Source organism: Hippocampus comes, unplaced genomic scaffold, assembly GCF_001891065.2.
Source record: "Hippocampus comes isolate QL1 unplaced genomic scaffold, H_comes_QL1_v1.1 scaffold43, whole genome shotgun sequence".
In the NCBI taxonomy this organism is placed as follows: Eukaryota; Metazoa; Chordata; class Actinopteri; order Syngnathiformes; family Syngnathidae; genus Hippocampus; species Hippocampus comes.
The window spans coordinates 1,187,896-1,211,861 of NW_017805276.1; the positions used below are offsets into that span (position 1 = coordinate 1,187,896).

General features: G+C 43.6%; 1 protein-coding gene across 2 annotated transcripts in view; it reads left to right on the forward strand.

Moving 5' to 3' along the window:
• Positions 1-286: 286 nt before the first annotated feature.
• LOC109516012 (AT-rich interactive domain-containing protein 1B-like) overlaps positions 287-23,966 on the forward strand; it is a 72,102-nt gene continuing 48,422 nt past the window's right edge. Inside the window, exons 1-2 of one of the 2 annotated variants that reach the window (XM_019870164.1) lie at positions 287-459; positions 15,393-15,500. In XM_019870164.1, coding sequence (XP_019725723.1) covers positions 334-459; positions 15,393-15,500 — 234 coding nt within the window. In that variant the 5' untranslated portion in view covers positions 287-333. Of the gene's footprint in view, positions 460-13,599; positions 14,236-15,392; positions 15,501-23,966 lie in introns of those variants that run through there. The other variant, XM_019870165.1, reaches the window with a different exon arrangement.

Below are 23,966 nucleotides of genomic sequence, written 5' to 3' on the forward strand. Positions count from 1 at the left end.
GAAAATGGAGATTTGTGCTGACCCGTGTGGGATGTTTTTGTGTGTGTGTGTGTGTGTGTGTGTGTGTGTGTGTGTGTGTGTGTGTGTGTGTGTGTGTGTGTGTGTGTGTGTTGTTACTCTATCACAGTTCAAGTTGCAAGTCAATCACTTCCTGATATGACTGACAACCACACTGTATACTGCTTCGCTATGCAGTCTGTACTTTCTTGCTAATTTGTCGATGACAACATACAGTATGTGCGCTGCTTTTGATTGAAAGGGAATGTTGACCCCAATAATTCCCACTTCTCTGATGTTCTACTATGGCAGGTGGCGCCGTACAGCCAGCAGGGGATGGCCGGCTACAGCCAGCAGCAGCAGGCAAGCCAGCAGGGAACCCCGCCCTATTTCAGTCCACCGCAGCAGACCCCTCAGGGTCCGAACCAGAGCCCTTACCTGCAGTCACGACCGCCGCCTCAGGTAACAACACACTGGAATACACACTCACTGACCACAACATTTATAGTGCACATGAATATCCTAATCCAAGGGTGTCAAACTCATTTTTGTCATGGGCCACATTTTAGTTACCGTTTCCCTTTGGAGGGCCTTTATGACTGAAACCAAATTTTTAAAAAATCAATAATAACGGTTTATTCAACTCGTGTTTAAGATTCTGTAATGAGGTTTTTAGCAACAAAACAAAATGCTGAAAATGTCTCTCTTATTTATTACATCTGAGAATTTAAAATTTTGGTGGAGATTTGAGCAAGCATCATGGAAGTTGGCATGTTTGAATTGCTTTCGCGGACCGCATAAAATGATGTGGCGGGCCAGATCTGGCCCCGAGCCTTGAGTTTGACACCAGTGCCCTATTCGGATCCAAAAGTCAAAATTCTCCACGTATCAAGATGATACCGTTCAGTCTTGGATTTACTATTAGAGAAATAGTCATTGGATTTTATTGTTTTATCATTTTAAACAATGTAAGTGTAACACTGTTATGAAAGCAATCGGTTCGCTCAAATATTTTTGGGACAAAATGATGCAGTAAATAATTAGGGTCTAATTCTCATTATTTTTCTGTCAGTGGTATCGGTTTAATCTGAAAATCATTTTTCTTCAAGGTCCTCTTCCCATGTAATTCCCAAAAAAATTACAATCTGTATGACAACAAACAGTATCTGATTTATTAGAAATAAACGTTTTGGTTCTATAGTCTGGGCTCGTGCTAAAATAAAGACAAATGAACCATGAATGAGAAAGAAGGTTTATTTATCTACTTAGAGTTGTTCACTTAAACACTTTGATTTGCCGTCTCTCAGCATTTACTATGGCAACCCCCCCCCCGCCCCACACACACACTCCTCTCTTCTCTCGCTCTGAAAAAAAAGTGAGTCATAGTTCATAAACAGCCTTGCCCTTAAAAACCGAATCGTAGTGAAAAAGTCACACATATGAACTGATTGTAACTCGAATGACTGTGTTCAGTCTGATGCTGGGCCGTTTTATTATATATATATTTTTTTTCCCACAGTCAGAAACGAGGGGGTTTAAGTTCATGTTGTTTTGGAGTCCAGTGATAGCTGCCCATGTGTTTCCTATCCACTGTGCAGCCAGTGTGGAATGACTGTGGCCTGGATAGAAACAGAACAAAATGGCGCAGGGAGAAACAACACAGCGAGTTGGGAAGGGATTCCAATGAAAACGGACTGGAAAGAATAGCTCTGACAAGACGCGGGGAAGCAAAGCAGAACAATGTTGGTGAACAAAATCGGAATCCCCCAAAATCCTTGTCAAAGATGAGAAGTGATGTTTTAATAAGTCTAAATTGACAATGCTGGACAACTGCATTAAACTGCTCATGCGCGCTACGACTTGTAGAAACACACACACACACACACACACACACACACACACACACACACACACACACACACACACACACACACACACACACACACACACACACACACACTGTGCATCCAAGTGAACAACGATTCACTCCCCAACTCTGAAATCCATGGCCATGTTGACATTTGGTGATTGCAACAATGTGTTTTCATCATTAGCCGATGATGTGGCAACAAGTGACCCATGCTGACATTTATACACCAGGTACAATATTTCCACTCGAACATTCTGACTGGCGATAGCTGTTTTTGCACCTGTGCTGCTTTGTCCTTTCCGAGACATCGTTTTGTGGTTTCCTTTTCACAACAGAAAACAAAAAAACGGTACAACTGCTTTTTGATTTAGCGGTGTTCATTTAAAAGTGTGTTTATTGTTGTGGTTGTGGCTTGCAAGTGGATGGGACTTCACTGCGTCGTAACCCAAGCTGTTCCCATAGTTTGACCACATTTAGATACATGATCCCAGCTCTTAGTATGATGCAGCGCTGTTCGACACTGAAGACTGCAGCCACAACAGTCAGCATATGATGAAACGATTACCTGACTGATCGCATCAATGAAAAGTGTGCGTTTTTGTTCTTTAAGGCAGAGGTGTCAAACCCTTTACCTCTTGAGGGCCACATACAGGGAAGAACAGAAAGATACAAGGGACATTTTGAAATGTTCTTTACATTTAACTGATTAAACACGGTCAGATCAATCAGTGAAGCAAGTCAGCAATGACACGTTGGTTGTATGTCGTTATTTTGAAAAACTGCTTCATCAAGGCTTTCTGTTAAAGCTGATAAGGCAAATAGCTGGGGATTTATTATTATTATTTTTTTTGGTTTTGGGGTGGCCTGCAGCTCTGTATCCCACTGGAATATAACGCTGCCACTCCACTGAGCGGCAGCTGAATCCCATTTCCACATTCAGAATCAAAACAAGTCTATATATATATTTATAAAGGCCTTGTCCTCTATTAATGATTCAAGAGTAAACATGGTTGGAAATAGAACCGACGCAGCACATCTGGCCCGGATTACAAATCGAGCATTTGGTGATCTTTCAGATCAGAGCTGTTTCTTTTCTGCGAGTGAGCTTGCGTCTTTTGTGTCAGATTTGTGTACGTGTGTTGGCGTGAACACAAATCGTCCAAATGTACGGCAGCAATTCTGAGCTGTGAAAAGGTCAAATGGTGACCTTTATTTGTGATTCGGGGCTAAAGTGAGGTATGATGTGAGCCGCGTGGAACAGATTACACACATGCAGGCAGACACACGTGCACACAAACACACAAAAGATTGCAAACCCGTAGCAGATTAGGATATCATCGTGGTTTAGACCCTTGCTTTTTGACCCGACGTTAAATTGAGAAAAGCAACCTGCCACGTTCTTTATTTTGATCTTCGGGCGTTCTGTGCAGCATCCCACAGCCCACTTCTCTCCCATTAACCCTAGCCAGAGGACATCTTCACGCTGATGGAACCATTCCAGCTTCCTTTGACAAAGAATTAGCTCTGCAGCCAAGCACTATGAGCTAGTTTAGTAGCAAATCGAACTGAAAATAGCGCATTTCTTTGAGTCTGTTGTACTGCCATGACCTCATCTGATTGCAAGGAGCAGCGCAGGTTATAAAGATATTTCTCAGATGTCAAAGCTGAAAGGACAAAATGCCAAAAAAGAGAGGCTTTGGGAAAAAAGGGAGTTTGGCTGGTGTTTTTTGTGCACTAAATGGCTTATTTCTTAGTTTTATTTTATCTATCTATCTATCTATCTATCTATCTAGCTAGCTAGCTAGCTAGCTAGCTAGCTAGCTAGCTCTCTCTCTCTCTCTCTCTCTCTCTCTCTCTCTCTCTCTCTCTCTCTCGCTCCCTCTCTCTCTCTCTAGCTCTCTATCTGGCAAATGGACCCTTTGCACAACGTTTCCTGTCCGGATTGCTTTCAAGGAATAACATATCCCTTATAAAGAGGCCTTTTCAGTTTTAAAAAGTCCTCCAACACCCATAAATGTGTTTACGGTCTTTAGAAGAAGTGCATTATCTTAAAGATGCAACAATTGAAAACATTCAGTTAGCGTTACGGCGTTTTGTTTGTCTTTTAGAATAGCATGACCCGCAGGATCAATTACTCTCATGGGTCGTACCACAGGGCATACTTTGGCCCCTTCCCTTGTCCTGGTGTACATGTTGTTACTGTCCTCATAAAAAGCCAAATGTGAGAGTGTGTGAACGAGAGTACTGTAATTTCAAAAAAATGTTCCGATTATTTTTTATGATGTGTTGCTTTTATTGAGCAATATACACGTAAGTGTGGCAGACCTAAAGACTTGAGACGTAGGCCAGCTGCCATCATTCAACTTATAATCATGGCAGAACATGTTGCTGGAGCACATGTGAATGAATTGAGCACCAAGAAACCTTAAAATTATTCTCCGGGGAATAATTACATGGAAGAAAACAGCCCGGTTCTTTTACGGCCTGGTATGAACTGTAAAAATGTTACAGAGTTGTATTGGGTTTGAATTTCAGGAGGCGAGTCATTCCACATAAGATCTTTTTAGACTCAAGCAAAGCTCATCCGTCCATCTGCGAAACAGATCCGACTGGTCCTTTCCTCGATTGGTCTTATCTATTTCCTGTTCGTGTCGTGACAGTTGCCTCTTGGGAGCTGTTCTCAACTGATTGGAGGAGACAAGCTCCCTTCATGGAAACCTACTGAACTGATTCAGAGGTTTATCTTTGCCCCACATTTGCAATGAGCACCATAAACATACCCTATCAGCAGACTGTGTGATTTGCACAGCTGTGTCAAATTGCCACGCACGTGAACATGAAAATAAAATGTGCCCCTTAGGTCAGACAGAGCCCAAACCCACCTTTCATATTTCTAATCCATTCTTCTTTCAAGTTATGCACTTTCCTTCACAAAATAATTCTTTGTCCTGGATTAGAATTAGCCCCCAATAAAAGTTGCACTCGGCGTGCCGCCGAATCTTTGGAGTCGTTTCCCTTTCACGACCGGTTTGCCATTTTCCTTTTCTTTCCACTCCTACACCTCCCTTGCTTTTAATCACTCCGGGTTAATTAAAAGGTTGCCAAGCCTCTCTGCAGCCTGGCCCCTAGCTTTACAATCCCCTCGCTGTGGTCTGCTGCCTCCTTCAGCGTTTCTTTCCCTCCTCTTGCTGCACACAAACACACACACACACACACACACGCACACACACACACACACACACACACACACACACACGCACACTCGCACGGAAATTGGAGCTCACCTTGGCTATGGGGAGGTGGGACGGGGAGGTTGAAGGGACAAGACAGAGGAAATGAAAGTCAGCGAGCAGACTGAAAAAGGGGTGGCGGTGAAAGCGGAGGGTGCACCACGCGCGGGAGGGGCGCCCGAAGTTCAGTGTCATTAATTGGTCACCATTTGAATATTAATTGAGGAACTCTGTTAATTAGCCTGATAATAAAAGCGCTGCTGGCTGGAAAGGGGATGGAAGGATGCGGGGACGACGGGTGATGGCGATGGAGGGCAAATGGCAGCCGAGGAGGAGAGGCAGAGTGAGGCTGGGTGTCGGGTGATAAGGAGGAGAGATGTCCGTGGGTAAAGGTCTGGCAGTGGTAATTTGCGGAGAGCTGCGTTAATTGTCATAACCTTTTAAATGGCAGAGTTTATCTGAGCCCTCTAAATGTCCCCACGTATCGCCACGGCAACCCAAGGACTGCTGCACCCAGATTGGCTGCCTCTGACGAGCACTTAAGCTTGATGAATTTTACACAGATGCATTAATGTGTGGGTACAGGCACGCGGCATGCCAAAGCTCACTTACAGGACACTTGATAAGGGACCCCAGCACAATTAAGTGACATTCAACGCGAGAGCTTCATCGAGAATTCCATAGCACAGTGTATGTCTCCTTTCACACGAAATTGAATAAAACGATGCTCACTCCCGTCGAAACAACATCACAAGCACTTTCCATCAGATCCAAAAGAAAAGCTGCGTCAGAAAATCCCCTTTTATAAAGATGACAATGTCCCGTGATTGATTTTTTTTTTGTGCTTTACAGCTGTTGAAGCTAAATAATGTAACAAAATATTTTCCTCGCGGTATGGTGCAGTGCAGCTCAACATTCTCGTTAGTCCGAATGCGTGTCTCACGCTTCGTTTTTTTAAAGCAGTCTGTTTTTTTACCGCTACTCTTGACTGACATTCGCTAATTGCTTGACCGAAATCCACCTCTGTTATTTTCTTCCATCATTTTTTTTTCCTCCCCTTTTTTTTGATTTGTGTTGGTTTTTGTGCCGCTGTACGGCAATTCAAATGCAAATGACCAAGAATGGGAGAGGTGTTTTGGATTGGTTAGGACAATCATAATGGCTCTGAACAAAGAAAGCAAGGCCAGTAGTTAGCAGCGCGGCACCCTGGGGGCCTCATTTAGCTGCCATTTGTTAGGAAATGCCGTTACATTTGTTCCTGGATACTGACTTCACAGACAGTGGAAAAAAAAAAACACGCTCACACAAAATGTCAAAGTCAAGCTTGCCAATGTTTCACCATTGTTCTTCCATGTTTTAGCAAAAGTCATGCGGGTTTCCTCCAGTTAGGGTGGGCGTCCGCTTTAATTTCAAGCCAAAGCAATTGAAGTCTGCGGACAGATGGGAGTAGCGGGAACAGGGACGATCAATAAATGTGTAGGAATGCTCAATCTTATTGGCTTGAATAAGAGTAAAATAATGCGGTCGGGGGCGGCACGGTGGTTAACGGCATGTCCGCCTCACAGTACAGTGGACCAGGGTTCAAATCCGGGCTTCGGTGTTTGCATGTTCACCCCAAGCATGCGTGGCTTTTCTCTGGGTATCCCGGTTTCGTCCCACAGTCCAAAAACATGTATTGCAGATTCATGGAACACTCTAAATCTGTGGTCTCAAACTCGCAACCGCGGGCCAAATGTGGCCCGCAGGACGCTAGTTTGAGGCCCCCGCCTTGATATGAAAATTTTATGTTAGTGCGGCCCACGCGACTTTGAAATGGATGCTGTATGTGTCAGCACTACCTCCGTGGTAAATAGTTAGGTCCGTCTCATTTGAAGGCCGACAGCTTCGGAGCACATGGACCATAACGGCAACGGGACCATGCTCACTGTGCCCAGCACTGGCTTGAATGCACGTGTAAAGCACGGATGTAAACAACCCGCTGTTGCTGCCTTCGCAAGTGCTGCAGAAGCAAAAGCAGTGAAGACTATTTTTTTTTCTCAGTTTTTAATAAATGCATATTTGGGGGAGAAACCTGATGCCTGATTTGTCCATATCAAATACCGGTATGCATTTTCACAATAAATGGAGATAAGATCAAAGAACATTGCCATTCATTTCATGGAATATAACATGTCATCCATGTGGCACAAAACTACTTTTTTTTTTTTTACAATCGATCAATTTTACAACGTCGGTCATACGTGTTAAGTTAATTTCATGACTTCATGTTATAAATACCTCCGGAGTCTTTATGGTGGTGTGTGTTTGTTAAGACCGAAACACGGAAAAGTGTTCCTGACAAAATCGAAACGTTCCTGACGAAATGTTCAGAACGTTCCCGAGAGGTGATGATTGGGGTTGGCATCCCTGCACCTTGTCAGTGTATCTGACATCATCCTCAGGCGAAGATTGTAACACACACTTTGAGTGTGTACTTGTGTGTGTGTGGATTTGGTTGTGTCTGTTTATCCCGGCACGGGGAAATGCGTGCTTGTGTGCGGATATACGGTATGTGTGTTCTGCGGCTTCACCCTTGTGTTGAACGGGTGGTGAATTGCTGCGTTTGAATCCGCATTGAAGGACACACACTCACACACACACACACACATACACGCACACGCACACACTCGTTTCAAATGGACCCATTAAGATACACACAGATATACCCAGGCGGTGCCATGGCTATTTCCACCTTTAATGGTCACCTTTCCTGTCATGATAATAACGGTCTTCAGAATGGCATGAATGGCCGTCAATTGCATGAGGGCCAACACTGCTTTTTTTTTTTCTTCTTCTTTTTCAAAAGCAGTCACAGCACAGGAACGTAGATCTGCTCCGTTATATGTTCTTTCATAATGGTGACTATGTAAAATACGGTGTACTATGTAAAAGAGCAAAACATCAAACACGACATGAAAAAATATATTTACCAAACCTCGAGTTGTCACATTGGGCACCGTGCAGCTCCACGTGGGCTTCAATTATGGTTCGGTCAATGTGATTAGCATGAATATGCGTTTCAAAGTCAGTCAATGGGTGTGTATGTGTGTGCGAGATGTGAAGTATACATGTTCATTTGTGCGTGCTTCTTGTGGTTTTGTCAAACGGCCGGTCGCGAGAGCTTCCCTGTCCTTGGTTTCATGGCGCAGTGTGTCAGCAGATCATCTGACTTGTACTCTATGTTCGTATCTGTGTTTATGTTCCCGCTCTCTCTCTCTCTCTCTCTCTCTCTCTCTCTCTCTCTCTCGCTCTCTCTCTCTCGCTCTCTCGCTCTCTTTGTGAATTGGGGCCTCTCTTCCAAAGACACACAATTAAAGCTTAATTTTTAATGAATATTAATGGCATTAGTGTCAAATTTTGTGAGATGTGCATCTTCCAAGGTGCTGCGGAACAACAGGGACAACAAATTCATTTGGTAGTCATGAGGCTTGTGGAGGAGGGAGACACAAATAGAGAGGAAGGGGGTGGAGGCTGTGCTGATGAAGAGGAGCAGGGTGGCACAAGGGGGAGAGAAATAGATGTGGGGAGAAAAGCAGACAGATATTGAGGGGATGACAAGCAAATGACACTCTCTGGATTGGATCAAAACCAAATGATACTTATTTTGAAAAACCGACCAAATGCGTCTTCCGCTACCTGTTTTTCCCCATTATTATTATTATTATTTGTTAATTGCAAAGTGAAGAAATATAAAAAGCCAACCTACTGTGGTTTTATTAGAATCTGCACTAAACTATAACCTACTTTCCCTTGGTCGACACCAACCACTCCACAAATTTAAATGAAAATTGGCTTCCTCGTAAATGCCGACCGCCTGCTAGCTAATAAATGGATAGATTATCTGGTCATCTTAAGCACTTTGCTGTTGTATGTCAAGCACCCAGGGCAACGTATTATACTTGAAGCCTGGATTCATTTACAACACATATCACGCATACTAAAATTTTAAAAGAGACTTCCAGAAAGCTTTCAAATGCACACAAACGTGTCAGTCATTTTTTTGGTTATTGTTTCTTTCTTTCTTTATTTTATACCACAGTCACAGGCAGTAAGAGAACGTTGACATAAACCGATATTGGCATGAGGGCTTAGTTTTCCGGCCAGACCAATAACCCCCATGCCTTTCTGTTGTTTATAAAAGTAGGAAGCCTCTTTGATATCAATAATCTAAAGATAATGTCCTAAACTGTTGTGGCAGTTTATTGAGTTGATCAAAGAGGTGCTATCACAGCCTTTTAACGGTGGTATTTTATGGCGGAGAATAATGGCACGAGCTGACTTTTTTTTGCGATGTTTTTACGGTGCTAAAAGATATCTACGAAGTGGGACCCTACCTAAAAGATGGTGCAGGTGGCCGATATTAAAAGATAAATCTTTATAATTTTTTTATGAAATAAAGAAAAGATCATTCCAAGACGGGACTCGCACGCTGAGGACAAACAAGCTTAGGGCTCCTACTAATTACGACTACCCAGAGATGGGCACTTTACCCTAATATCCCGATACGTTCTTCGTCCGCGTCCTCGTGCTTTTAAAGCGCTTCCGTCCCATGGTGGGCGGGTACCGAGAGACAGACAACACAGCCAGCTTTCTCAATCGGCTGGATTGATAGTAAAATGGGTGTCCGTAGGCACTTTGTTATGTTATCTGAGTGTACGTTAGGTGGCAGTGTTGCTATAAAAATACGCTTGAGATGAAATAGCCTGTTAAGAAAATACAGTGTTTGGCTCCACTCTGGCCCACTTCCGTCATTGCTTAATCCTTTTTAAACACTTTTTGGCCCCGTCCCAAAAATGGCCGTACGTCTGTCCGAGGGACGGAATGCCCATCTCTGTGATGTTCATCCGAATGGATTAATGGTGAGTTGTATGCTGGTCTGTCAAAATGTATCTACGTGGGGCTACACAGATTTCTGACCGGGCTATGGCACCCCCTAGCCCCGGTGTAGCGCCTTGCTTGCCGCTGATCTAAAGCATGATAGGCTCAGTCCCCTTTTTATTGATGGACAGGCTATGGCACCCACTAGCCTCGGTGTAGCGCTTGCTTGCCGCTGATCTAGAGCATGATAGGCTCAGTCCCCTTTTTATTGATGGACCTCCAAAAAGAGATTAAGGCAGATTTAATGCAAATTGATCTTAATTTCAAACTGCATATTTGTTCTACTTCCTGTTTTGTTGGATGGTGTGGCTCGGTTGTCGCGTTTTTTTTTTTTAAGTTTCTTTCATCACGTCTTGAATTCTATTGCTGAAGACAGGCAGCCCTGCAGATTGTAAAGGGAGGCAACAGTTCACCTCACCTCTTCCTTGAATGTGGAGTTCAAAATTCAGTAGCGCAGCCAGTCAAAAAGGCCAAGTGCATTTCATAAATGATGTGAAAGATGAAAAATGTCAAACGGAGGAAAAAAAAAACTGTCGCTATGTGATGTTGGATCACTTTTTGGATCAGCGATCCCTTTCAAAAAAAAAAAAAAAGACGACGCGTCTTTTGAATATCTGACAGTTTCAGGGGACGCCTTTGACCCGCACCCTTGAGGAAATGAACATTTGAATTCTGGGATTAACAAAGGCGAGCATCACGCTGGCGTACAAGCCGCATTTGAAGCGGGAACAAGCAGGCCCGCATATTCCAAACAAGTGTCAGCGTTCACCATTTCTGAGCGTCGCATTCGCTGTCTTCATGCGACTGAGATTAACGCAGTGCTGCAATATTGATTTACGCCCGCGTAAAGCCTCTCCGGCTCTATATATTACACCACATTCAGCAGTCATCTATTCAATCAAATCTAATATTACACTGGCTCTGCACACAGCTGTCTAATAGCATTTAGCTCACAGTTTGATTCCCCTGCATTCCCTCATGTACTTCAAACGCTTGCTTTCAATATCCTTCAATCGTTTCCACTACGCCAAGATGAAGTCTTTTGAAAAGCGCGGAGGATGAATGGAGTGCGCGCCTCTGTGCACGCTCGCGCAAATGTGTGTGCGGAGACGGGATTAGTCGTGGCCTTAGGCTTAAGGTATGGAGCGGAGTATATTTTAGAAGCTTCTAAATTAGCTGGGAAATGGGATTTTGAGACAATGGAGTGAGGGGTGGGGGGGAGGGGAGGGATCCTCAAATGAAAGGATGCACTCGCAGCACTCCTTCGTTTGCCTCTGATGTTTTACGACTCTTTTTTTTTTCCTTTTAATCAGCTCTCCTCTCTTCATATCTTCTTGTTCTCCTCCTCCCTATGCGGTGGCAGCGTCACCTTCTGTTTTCCCCTTTTGCCCGCCGCCCGCCCTCCCTCCCCCTTCCCTTTTCCACCCGCTCTGCCTTTACAGTTGACAGCAATGATGTAAGAATACGAGTGTAAACAGTAGTACGAGGCTAACCCCACTTTGACCCACTTAAAACAGAAATCCCCCTCGAGCGTCCACAAATGCACGCACACACACCGACACAAGCGCGCACGTGCACACACTCACACACACACACTTCAGACTCATATGCCTGAGTAAATATTGGACTTGTTTCAGCTGATACTTTGTGTGTTCTACATTCTGTTTGTGGCTTTTTTTCATTTGCGAAAGGTAATTTTGAGCATATCCCTCTAAGTAGTAGACTTATAAAAATAGGACCATACCACAACCATGACTCGCTTATTTTTATTTATTTTTTAATGTGGAAAAGGGGTTTTGGTTTCAAACAAAGCACATTTGTTTCTACTTTTGGATCCATACCCTCCTCTCCTGTCAAAATGTCACTTCAACAAGAGTTTTTCCTGATGCTGTCACCATACTGTGAAGGTCCATAAATAGTCTTCGTTAATTGTGTACGTTATCATCACTCTAATTATAGTTTGAATTTATTGTGTAGAGCCTTTAATACTTTAAGACAACCTAATGACGCTCCTTAGTTAACCTCTGTCTGTTTTTTTTTTTTTTCCATCCGCTAATCAAATATGTCAGCTATGAGAAGTGAAGCACCTGCAAGGTGGTCCAATTTCCATGTCGTCATGCCTCTACGTTTTCCATTAGTTCAGAAATGATGTGCTCCAAAAAAGAAGGCAGCGTCCATTTCGACAGCAAGCTTTGAGAGCAAGAAATATAAATGACTTTTTTTTTTTTTTTAATGTACAGTGCAAGATCTAGATTTGGATTTAAAAGCATTTGCACTTCTGCTGGATTCACTTCTGTTGGCAAGCGATTAGGTCACTAATGCGACCAAATATTAAGAAGAAAACTGACATACACAAGCCACTCACAAACGCAATGACGACAGCAAGGCACAGAATCAAAATCGATCCTTAGTTCTGATGAAAGTCACAACTTTGATGGCTGAAAAGATGTCATTTTTCCCAAAATGTTGCTGTCACGGGTCCACGCGAATGACATCATGGCTGCAAGTTTCGAGTGATGAAAATGCCACCTTGGTACTGTTTCTGGGGTTTAATTGGCTGATCATTGAAATGTGGATTTCCAGGAACTACTCTGGGGCTTTTAAGGTCATTACATTACCTTCTCTTAATAATGGATGAGTGAATACATTAACTTTTGTCTCTATGTGCGTGCAGCTGCTACGGGAGCTCGCAAACTGTGTATGCGCTGCAACTTTGGCGGAAAAGTGGCAAGAAGATGAAATTGATAGCAGATTTCACATGCAATGTACTCTAAATTCTGCACAAGAGTAATTCCCCTCTGCTGCACAAATGACTATTAATTTGTTAATAATAGATTCACCCCAAGTCGCTGGCTGTGTAGGGTAATCTCCTGCTGCAACACGATATCCACAAAGCTGCCAGGAGTATTGCCCGAATGCTGCAGTCTAATCACACAGCAGATAAGTTTGAAGTGGCGGGGGGGCGGACTGATTTTAGAAGTAGAAAAGTGAAGACGCGCGGTGAATAGATGCGCTGCTGTGCATGTAACGTATGACGTGCCGCGCCTGCCAAAGTTTGTGCAGATGTGCCCGTGTGATCCTTTGCTTCTCGGTTATCGCTAATCCTTCCACTCGGAGCTCTATAACAAGTCGCCATTGTGCTGCTGACGCTGAACATGTTTGGAGGGACGACATCAGGAGTGAATAAAAGGGAAGGAAGAGAGGGAAGGAGACGCTGATATGAAGCGAGAGGCAGAGATAGGGAAGGGGGGGGGCAACACCTCCGACAATGGAGAGAAAATTGCATTACACTAGATAGGCTTGTGATTACAGAGGGAAAGAGAATGACTTAGAATGAACAATAGGGACTGAATGCTGTGTCTGCGTGAGTTTGTTTGCAAGGGTTTAAGGCATGAAGGATTTTGGGGATGCGGCGTGCTGATGGGCTGCCAATGTTACGCCCCTGCATGCACTCTATCAGTGTTTTTTGGGGGGGGTGTACATTGTTTGCACCATTGCAGGTCCATGCTTGGGATGTGTTAAGTGGATTCTGAAGGAGACAGGAATTGTGGTTGTGGGATCAAGACGAGTAAAGGTCGTTCCTCGTGTAATACGACTCACATTGATTCCAATTTTTGATTTGCTCATTAATTTGAGTTGTAGTGTTCAGTGAAGGCATTTTCATCCCGTCATATGGGTCAATAATGTGTCAAAAAATTTTTTTTAGTAAAATATCAATCTGTGTCAGAAGCAATAGTATTGATTTGTGGAAAAAAAAAAAGAAATCAACCAAATTTGGATTCTGTTTCGCTTTGCTTCAGACAAGCACAGGACCCACAGGCAGACATGGTGAACTCAGTACTGGTTCATTGTCAGGGCAGAGGGCCAGGTCAAGGAGGCAGGAAGCAAAACTCGGTCAGAGGAAGCAAACCAAGGTGTACTTGAGGGCTGGTTGTGACAACTGGGCCGCAGGGAAGGTAACTGACGAACTGGCAACGGGTGGCTCTTCAGATTGGCCTGAATGCTGCAGAGGAAGGTGTGGCTGACGAGGGGAAAACCGGCAGGTGTGTCGGTGAGACAGGTGCAATGATTGGGGAGACGCCCACCCCACAATGAATTCAGGGAAAGGCAACCAAAAACAGAAGAGACGAGAGGCTACACGGTGGAACACTGAGGACAGGAACAATGGATTTTAACAGACGGAAGGGGTTTTGGCCCTCCACCAGCGATATTTCCTTTACGGTATAAAGACTTGTTGAACTGCTCTAAGTAAGCAGATGGGGACATTAAAACTTGCCAAAGAGCAAATATTTCTTTACTAATTCCAAATGAAATCATTGTCTGTGCAATAAGAGCAATATTGAAATCATTTAGCATGTATTCTATGGTGAGTTAACACAAATTTCCTTTCAGACAACAAATTATTTATTTATTTATTTTTTTAACACATGACAGGTCATTGGCAAGTTCCGTGCTTCGTTTACTCCGCTGCTCCACTTGTGTACCCCGTTGACCTTGTAGGGTACGCGTGGTGCACGCATACAGATAACACATGTAGATTACATTGGTTAAATTACAAGAAGACATCAATGAAGAAGAAATTGGCACACGAAAGGAGGAGGATTAAAGTGTTTGGACAGAAGGTGACTTGGAGAGAAATAAAGCCTGTGTGGATGGGGGGGAAAAAAAAACAGATTAGTGTAGTGCTGCTTCGTGGAAGGCTAGGATTGACGAAAGACACTAAAAAAAAACAAGTAAAACTACGGAGGAGCTGGCAGGTAAACAAAGCTATGCAGTGAATGGTCAGAGTGGAGCGATTTGAAGGGAATGAAAAGGTGTGAGAATGAAGGAGCTGAAATCATTTAAATTGTTACTAAAAAATAACAAATGACGAGTTCGGAAAAGAAAAAGAGGTTTTGAAACGCCGTTTTAGAAACGGAATTTTGAAGTTATTCGTCAAGGTCCTTTTTCGACCAGGGACTTATCAATCCAAAACTTACTATCATTGAGGAAAAAAAAACAAGTTTGAGACATTGTACTTGCAATGGTATTGAGGGACTGGAACTGAACAATACTGTATGTTGTAAGGATTTTTGTGTCAGTGTTTAACTAGCAACATGCTGCATTTAAATGTTCGGATGTGTTCTCAAGCATTTTGTTGTGGGGTGAGTTGTTGGGCTTCGATTTGAAACCTTGCACTAATTAATACATTCGTAGAAAGATAAGCATCTTTGTCCACTCTTATAAAAAAACATTCAGAAGAAATACAAATATGCGATTAATTTGCCATGAATCACGAGTTAACTATGGAAATCATGCCCTTAATCACAATTAAAAATTGTGATCGATTGACTAGCCTAATTCATTCATGTTTTCCAATTCTCTCTCTTTCTTTGAAGGAGGCACAACAAGAGAATTATGGCACCAGAGGTCCGGGCCCAGGGAATTCTGGGAAGAGCAACAACTTGGATGGCGTCTCCTCCCAGGACCGCCCTTCTAGTCTGCCGGTGAGTGGATACCAAATACTGTGGCCCAAGAAGCGAAATGACTGAAGAGAGTCTTGCATTTGTTCACTTCTGAGTTCTTATTCAGTCACATGCATCCGGTTTACCACATGGTCCGCTTCTTTGTCCCATGTTTGTGTTTGGCTGGGTCTGTAAGCGAGGATGGAAGAGGGAGGCATCGGTTGTCAAAGCGTCATGCGCTCTCTCTCTCACAGATACACCCACAGGCACAAGGGAAGCATATGCGCGGTCACAAGCTCTCGCGCTAAAGCGCACAGCCACACTTGGAAACCCACGCGCGCTGCCTCTTGGCATTTGGGCTCACTCAAACTTGTTAAATGGGCCGCTTGCCAGAGTAATTGAGAAAACAATCGGTGAGGCCGGGATGGCCTATTAGTTCAGGCTGCTTTGATTTTTTTTCTTTTTTTTTTTTTTTTTTGCCTAAACTAATCAGTTAAGTCCTCGCATGGATGTAGTAAAGCAAAGGTTGAAAAATTCTTTGGCTTAAGCGTCTTGAGGTGTCTGCCTGAGTTTGCTGGAGGGAATGTGAAAAGGATGAGATGAAGAGTGGAAACCTTTCATAAATGAACTCAGGATGTTGTTTAACATGGTTGACGCTGATTGGTTTCGCACGCACACACACACACACACACACACACACACGCACACACTGAATGCAATAAATGTGCAATGCAGATGAAGACGTAAAGAAGCAGGACGTTTTCCAAAGATGTGCCTTCTGTCTTTGTGTTTGCAAGCTACATTCCATCAGGAGCATTATCGAACCCCATCTCTGTCCTCACATCACAGTGTTGTCATCTGTTTCTTCATTTTCCTTTCCACTCTTGCTTATCTTTCTGTGGTTACATCATAAAAAGCAACCCCACTTGTCCCTGCTGTACCAACAAATGGCACGGATGTAACCGAGTGAATTCGGAGCAATGGCGCCACCGAAGTCACGGGGGTGGGGGCTTTTAAATCGTTATCACAATCCACGTAATTTAACTGTAGTTTTCCTGTCCTACGTCAAAGTGAATTGTTCGTGCCTCTCTGATATTGTAGTTTTTAAAGTGATTTTTTTTTTTGTTTGTTTGATTTTTACATTTTTACTATTAAAAACAATGTGCAGCCTCAAAACCCAAATTGAAGGTTGTAGTTTTACCATTGCAGTGGGCATGTAGATGTGCTCGGTCGCTTACAGCTGCTTTGATCGGTATGCGGCTGGCCTAAGCTCAACATTTCAAGGCAACAAACCGAAATAAACTAATTTCAAGTCGGGCAGTTCAACTCGATTATTTTAGTTTTGCCTTTGTGAAAATTGGGATTTCCTGCATTTTGAACAAAGAAATAAGAGTTTACGGAACTGTCCCCCCCACACCCCCACAACTTAAAGAAACAACTCACCAAATTATTTCGAGCAAACAACTTGCTTGCTGCTTTGGTGTGCTAACTAACATTGTCGCCATATAGTCCGATTACAGAACCTATTACCTCCAACAGGCAGGGGTTCACCGAATATGCCTTCGTATCCCATCGAATATGCATCCACGATGGCTAGGTTTGTCACATTTAAACTGTACTTTCACAGTACAGTTTGGAAAGGAAAACCTTTGCCCTTTCTTGCATTTCACCCACGTGTGAAGTGTGAAAGTAGGATAGTAAAAGACGCCAGAGTGGATGGCTTGTTAAAGCACAACAGTTGAACCCACCAATAAATCCAACAAAGAGCACCAGTGAACAAAGAACAACAGCACTTGGTGTTCTTTCATTTTGCCCCCCCCCCCCCCGCCCCCCCCCCCTTTTTTTTTTTTTTTTAAAATAGCCTTGTTACCACGAAATAGCTTGATTTTCATCTGATACACAGTTGTCAGTAATTTTCTTCCAAAAGGTCCCAAAAAATTCCACTCCACTTTTTCCAGCACCCTCGCCGCGAGTACCAGTCGCAGCCGTGTGGTGTGGTCGTGTTTGTGTGCGTGCGTAAGCGCCGCGTCCCAGCAGATTTTTTTAACAGCGGGACTTGAACAAAACACAAAGGGCCATTGAATTGGATCACGATGGAGAGCACAAGTCACGCTTTGTTTGTCTCCCTTGTGAATGGATGATCGGCACACAGCGTACGCCATGTTGTATTTGTCCGCGTTTAATTACACATTATCGTGCTGCTATGATGCTACGCGATATAAGGAGCCGGCGGTGATCGTGAGTCGACAAAGGTCGCGGCGGAAATCGCCGAACTGTACTGTATTTGCTTTGTGGGATCATGCAGTACTTCGCGATGAACATAAGCTTGGTTGTGATTGGTCCATTGATTTTTTTTTTTGCATTGTTCTCTGTCACCCAGTCAGCGGGTTGCAATCTGTCTACACTACCAGTGTGCTTGCTTGATTTATTTTGGTGCCCTTCACAAGTCGATGATCGGAACCGTGACACGTTGAACTAAACTTTAATGCTCGGTGAAAACATTGCGAAAGAGCGCATTCGCTTGGCATCGCTATGTTCTTCGGCAAGCTGTCACGGTGCAGTTGTACCATTTTTTTTTCTTTTCCTCTCCCTCTCTCACTCACGTTTGATGTCAGATCTAAAGCTGCTGTCATCTCTTCTTCCTCTTTCTTTGGCAGGTGGGAGGGAGAGCGGGTCGGCAAAGTGTCATGTTGTTGTTTTGGGACGCGTCTGTTGTGTGATGTGGCGGGATTTTTGAAGAGAGACGAAAGGGAACTTTTCTGACTTATCATGAATGAGAGTCACCCCGTCCCGCGGGTCTTTAATATGTTGTACTTAAGCTACAGATACCTCCAATTACAATCTCACTGTACGGATTCCGTGCTGCGAACAATGTTGCCAAAAACTCAATTACTGGCCACAACTTTTGCAGTCGGAGGAGAGAATCCATGTGTTGTTTGTTTTTTGATTTTTCAATTTTAAAAAAAGTGATTCATAAACAGTTATCAGTTTATAAATTCAACATGAGGGGGAAAAAGCCCCAAATTGTCTGTTTTTTGAAGCTTTATAGTTCAAATCTGGGCTCTCATCAAAGATGGGTATTGAGAAAACTGGGCCACAGGACTGAGTTCGATTTGAATGCTTTATTGGTTGTGTTTAAATGACATGGAAATTTGGTCACGAGCATGACGAAAGATGCAATAGCTTACTACAACCAATCGGGACGATGACCAGAATCCATCAGATGATCCATCGGCCTTATTATAATGTGGCCAATTATGTAAACATGGTTGTCAAACTCATTTTAACCACAAGCCGCAACATACTTTAGGTTTCCCTCAAAGGGCCATTATGTCTGTGAAAATCCTAAATGTTTGATCACATCACTGTATTACGTTGACACTGTTGATGCTCCATTTCATTCTTATTCTTTATATTTTTCCACACGTTCAATATGAAATAGGAAGTCATGGAAAATACTGTAGCTATGTTCAGAGATTTGGTTGTATGGCGATCTTACTGCCTAAAAAAAAAGGGAAGAAAAATTGCCATTTTGTGACATATTTTCGGACCAAATGGATTATTTTTGCATTATTTTTGTGTGTTATGTTAAATAGTTTATTGTAATGGCACTGTATATTTATTTGATAGATTTATTGCTATTATGTACTGGACATGAACTATCAGATAAAAACCAACTATTGTTCATTGTGCAACCACACAAAGGTTGCTTCGAGCAGGGGGAGGGGGATCCTCTGACAGATGGAAAAAAAAAAGTTTGAACATTGCTAGTCAATCTGGTGTTGTGTTATACCTTGGGCAAATGCTCAATGCTATCTTGGTTGACACTTCACCAGCTGTTGCTCAATTTACTCACCATGATCCAACCCTTTTTTGCTCTTTCCTGGCAGCCATTGGAAGCTGGCTGTGTCGTTTACCTCTCGTCGTTCCGGTCCCACATTATAACACTGAAAATATGCTGAGGGAGAAGCTAAGTTTGACACACGGTTTATGAAGAAGAAGAAGAAAACCTTTATTTGTCTCACAATGGAGAAATTCGTAAAATGTATGACTCTTGAGGAGATAAGCATGACAACTGCTTTCGCTGCTGGTTATCTGTCCGATATCAGTTTTCAAATTCCATTCTACCTTATTTAACACTCAGGTATGCCTGGCTTTAACTCTCTTGCTGACTTTAAAATTTGCATTTTTAACCCTTTCCTGCACCCTGTAACCTGATAACATGGTAAGCTGTCCACTGTAGTCACCGCTGTCCCTCAAAGGGTTAAAATTGTGTCCACCCTAGCCAACTAAAACGGTTGTCAACATGATGCCGTGCAGTTCTACGCGATTGCAGAGTACAACCACGCCACTATACATCCAGTTCAACTCATACATATCTGTTGGAAGATCGCAGCAAAGAAAAGCCACTGACGAGAACATGTGCTTCGTAAAGACTTAGCGTCAATGTCATCTAGAGGAACATCTTTTGGGATTTCCCCTGAAGTGTCTTGGCTTTTTCTGGAATTTCGCACAGTTCCAAAAACATTGATAAAAGTTACAAAGACACCCTTGATTGCAGTCATCTTTTGGAGTCACACATCTTTTTGTACAGCGTTAATATCTTGGTTGGGCCAAATTTGTTTTGAATCGTTGTATTTGTTCATCTTCACCATCCTGAGGGGCTTGGAGACATTTGTTTAAAAAAAAAAAGTCTGTTCACTTACCATGGAATCGAAGAGCTTGACTAGTGATTCCAGTGCAGGCTGTATTTTGAAATCAATTTTCTCACAAAGCAAGAGTGGAAAATTGGCATTCCAGTTGCCCTTCTGTGGTGTTCTCCAAAGAGCACACACAAAGTTCCAAACACGCCAAGTTCATCCTCACTGAGCGGATGCCTCACAAAATTTACTGATGTCTCATCCGTGGGCACCGGTTCCGGTTTTACTGCGACAACAACAGTTTTTCATGATCTCGACATTTGTTTTACAGCACAACTCGAATGTGTGACACTTTGATTTTATTTAACAACCGTTGCTCCATTTTTCACAGTGCCCGCCCAATATTGGCCCACAGTAACGGGCCGTCTACTGACCTGCTCTGCTATTTCCTGCTGTTGTGTGCTCAGTGATTTAACTGCGAGTGGAAATTGAACGGGAGCAAAATCTCGGCGTCTCGCCTCAAGTTGAAAGATGGTAACAGTTCTTGCTTTGCAAAAACAGTTGTGTGAAGAATCCAACAGTCAAGAGAGACACACACACACACACACACACACACACACACACACGCACACACCCTTGTTCCAGTCACTACATGTTCCCAGCTCTCCAGCGCTCCCCTGACAGCCTGCCAAGCTGCCGCGCCGCCTCCTATGCTCCGAGACATGGGAGTGGATGGCCAGCCATGTGTAAACACAGAGTGAGAAGGGGGTGAGGAGGTGAGAGAGGATGGGAGGCAAGAACAGGACGAGGAAGCAAATAAGAGGAGAGAGAGAGAGAGAGAGAAAGTGTGTGAAGCGTTGAGGTGAAACGTGGTTATCTTTTTGTCACTTGTGTGGGGTGACGGGGATGCTGAATGCAGGCCAGGGGGGTTCTGGCAGCAGCATGTTTTCCACTCACATTGAGTTAACTATTCCTCTGTTATGTCTTTTTGTGCTCATTTGCCCCCGCTTGACTTTCCAAAAGGGAAAAGTTGTCAAATACTAACCGTCCCTCCCACTCGTGTCCGGCTTGCCCTTCTCTGAGTGTTAGGTCGGGAATGATTGACAAGCCACAGCTGGAGAGGCCAGCTAACCTACTCGCTCTCTTCTCTCTCCCGTTATGTCTCTCTCATACCTCACTGAAACACAGGCACACGCACGTATCTTGGCGCAGCAACATGCATAAAGCGCACCGAGGCACGTTCTGCCAGTTTCGCACTCACTCACGCACACAAGTGCGGAGAACGTGCGCATGCTCCGTCGAAGCATGCGAGTTTCCCTCTCCAGTATGTGTCCTGACTGGCTCAGACACACCGCTGTGTTTTATTTTGGAATCCCAGGCAGCCAGACAGGCCAGCAGGCAGCCCACGGTAATGTCATCCAGCAGGGTTACATTCAGCCTCCACATTCGCTCACGCTGGGGGAGTGAATGAGGGGTGAAAGGAGTCGAAAGTATAGAGTAATGACACGATGACATCGTCTCCCACTGCATTTCTCAAACAGGAATAACTGCCGTCTGACATGATTCTTTTGTCCATTTCTATGGAGGCGGGGCATGTGAGAGGGAGCAGGAATTGGGCCGACACGGAGACGAAATGTGCCCTGGATGCTGCCGCCTATTCTTAGAAGGTGCAGCAGCGCCGAAGGCCGCAGCGGCTCCCGGCCACCGCCGCCACGAACGCGTCGCTTATCCGAGAATAGGAGCGCTAATCTGAAGCCACTTTCACATGGAGAGGAATTCTCTCGGTCACACCGCAGAAACAATTTCAACATGCGAACCGGAGTCCCTTTGTTACTTACGGTTTGGATATTTGTAATTGTGGCTCACATTTTCATGTAATGTCTTCATTTGGGTTTGGCTTCCTTCACTTTGCTTTAATGCAACTGATTTCACCCCGCGACTCACACTTTCTCGTGGACATCAAGTCACGGCGCACTTTTTTTTTTTTTTTCCCAAAAACCCTTGATCCGTCCATCCGTCACGCCATCGACACATACATGATGGCGCACGCTTTTCGCGCATACTGATCAGCCACAATTCCTGAGGTAGTTCAGGTCGAACGTCAGGCTGCTTTTGTCACACTCTGTAGTCCTTATTGGGCAAAGAACTATGTTGAATGTGGAAGCTTAAACTAAATCAAAGTGACACGCCTCACTATCATGCTGGACAATATTAATGAAAACAGTTTGGCCCAAATATAAGACGGTGTTTTTTTGCATTGAAATAAGACTGAAAAAGTGGGGGTCGTCTTATATTCGGGGTCTAGACATTGTACCCATTCATGATGCTAGATGGCGCCAGATATTGAAGCAAATGCTGAACTTGACTCACCAGGCCAAAGTGAAGCCCTGTCACGAAGAATAAAAATAAAAATAGCGGTAGCACGAAGAAGAAAAATAAAAAACAGCGGTAAGAAAGAAAAGAGAAGAAAATAATAGAAGAGATAACAGAAAATGGAGAAACGTAGCGACAATCTGGAGAAAAGTGGGTCAAAGATCGGCCAGGTTAACCGGCAGCTGAGAAGTTATGATGTAATTTACATTTCAAAAACCGGAAGCCATTCATTTACGAATGTGATTGCACTTTAGTTTACATATTTAAATATAAAAATTCAGATTTTAAGATTTGAATGAGGCAAAATAACATGCATTTTCTCTCATATATGTTGTTATAATCATTTGTTTCAGATGTACTGTCATTATTTTCTGTATAAAAATTTATTTGGTGTTTAAAAAGTATTTTTTCAAACTTGAGTCCTGAAAAAGAGGGGGTCGTCTTATAATCAGGGCCGTCTTATATTCGGGCCAATACGGTATTATAATGTTTCACAATATTTTGGAGGGTTTCAAGGTTGTATTTAACCCTTTCATGCACCCTGTAACCTGATAACATGATAAGCTGTCCACTGTAGTAACCGCCGTCCTTGAAAGGGTAAACGAGACACCTCCAAATTGGAAAACTTACCTGCTAACTTCACTCACATCTTAAACCTAGCATCACAAACAGGCAATCTGTTTGCTTTGTTTTTTTGTTTGTTTGTTTTTTTTTAATCACCACAGGCCCTGCTATTATGACACTGCCAGTCAGAAGAACGAGCTTCATCGAAAATGCAGACAGTCTCGTTTCACGCTTGTACGCCGGCCTGCTTTCTTCTGCTCTTCATAAATCATTGACCTCAGACACAGTTTCATGTGAACATTTTTTTCCATCTTCTTCAAGAGTGGTGAACACGTGTTTTTTGCATGGGCGTACCATGTGTACCCCCACGGCTCGGTATGATAGCTGCGCCGGAAGCAGAAATGATCTGAGGTGAAAACTCTCTGCCATGCCATTAGCTTCCCTTTTTAAGAGTTCACATGACTGGAGTCCAATTAGAGTCAGCAGCAGTTCGGCTCCACAGTTGCGTCTTTCAGGAAGAACATGATACGAGTCAGGTTTGAATTGAAGTCAAGTTGAAAAGAAACCAGCCATTAGTTGGGCCTTTAGACTGTGTTGACTCTGGAGGCCTCCCTGCGCTAACCCAGCGCTGACATTGCGCTCCTGTGGAGGAGAGACACACTAAAAGAAAATATCCCAGTGGGGGAGCTGGACAATATTTTCTTTTCTGAAGGCTTTTAGTTGCATCTTGACGGCGAGACATGGTTCTACCTACTGGGAGCTCTTCTGCCCAGTGTCGGTTGTTAGAGCAAGCTGGTAACACAAGGCTGAGCAGCAGTAGCAGGGAGACATGGGAGGTCATGCTTTTTACCCATCTACTTTGGACAGGCCAGCCGGTGAGAATGGTAGCTAAGTGTAATACGTGTGTGTGTGTGTGTGTGTGTGTGTGGGT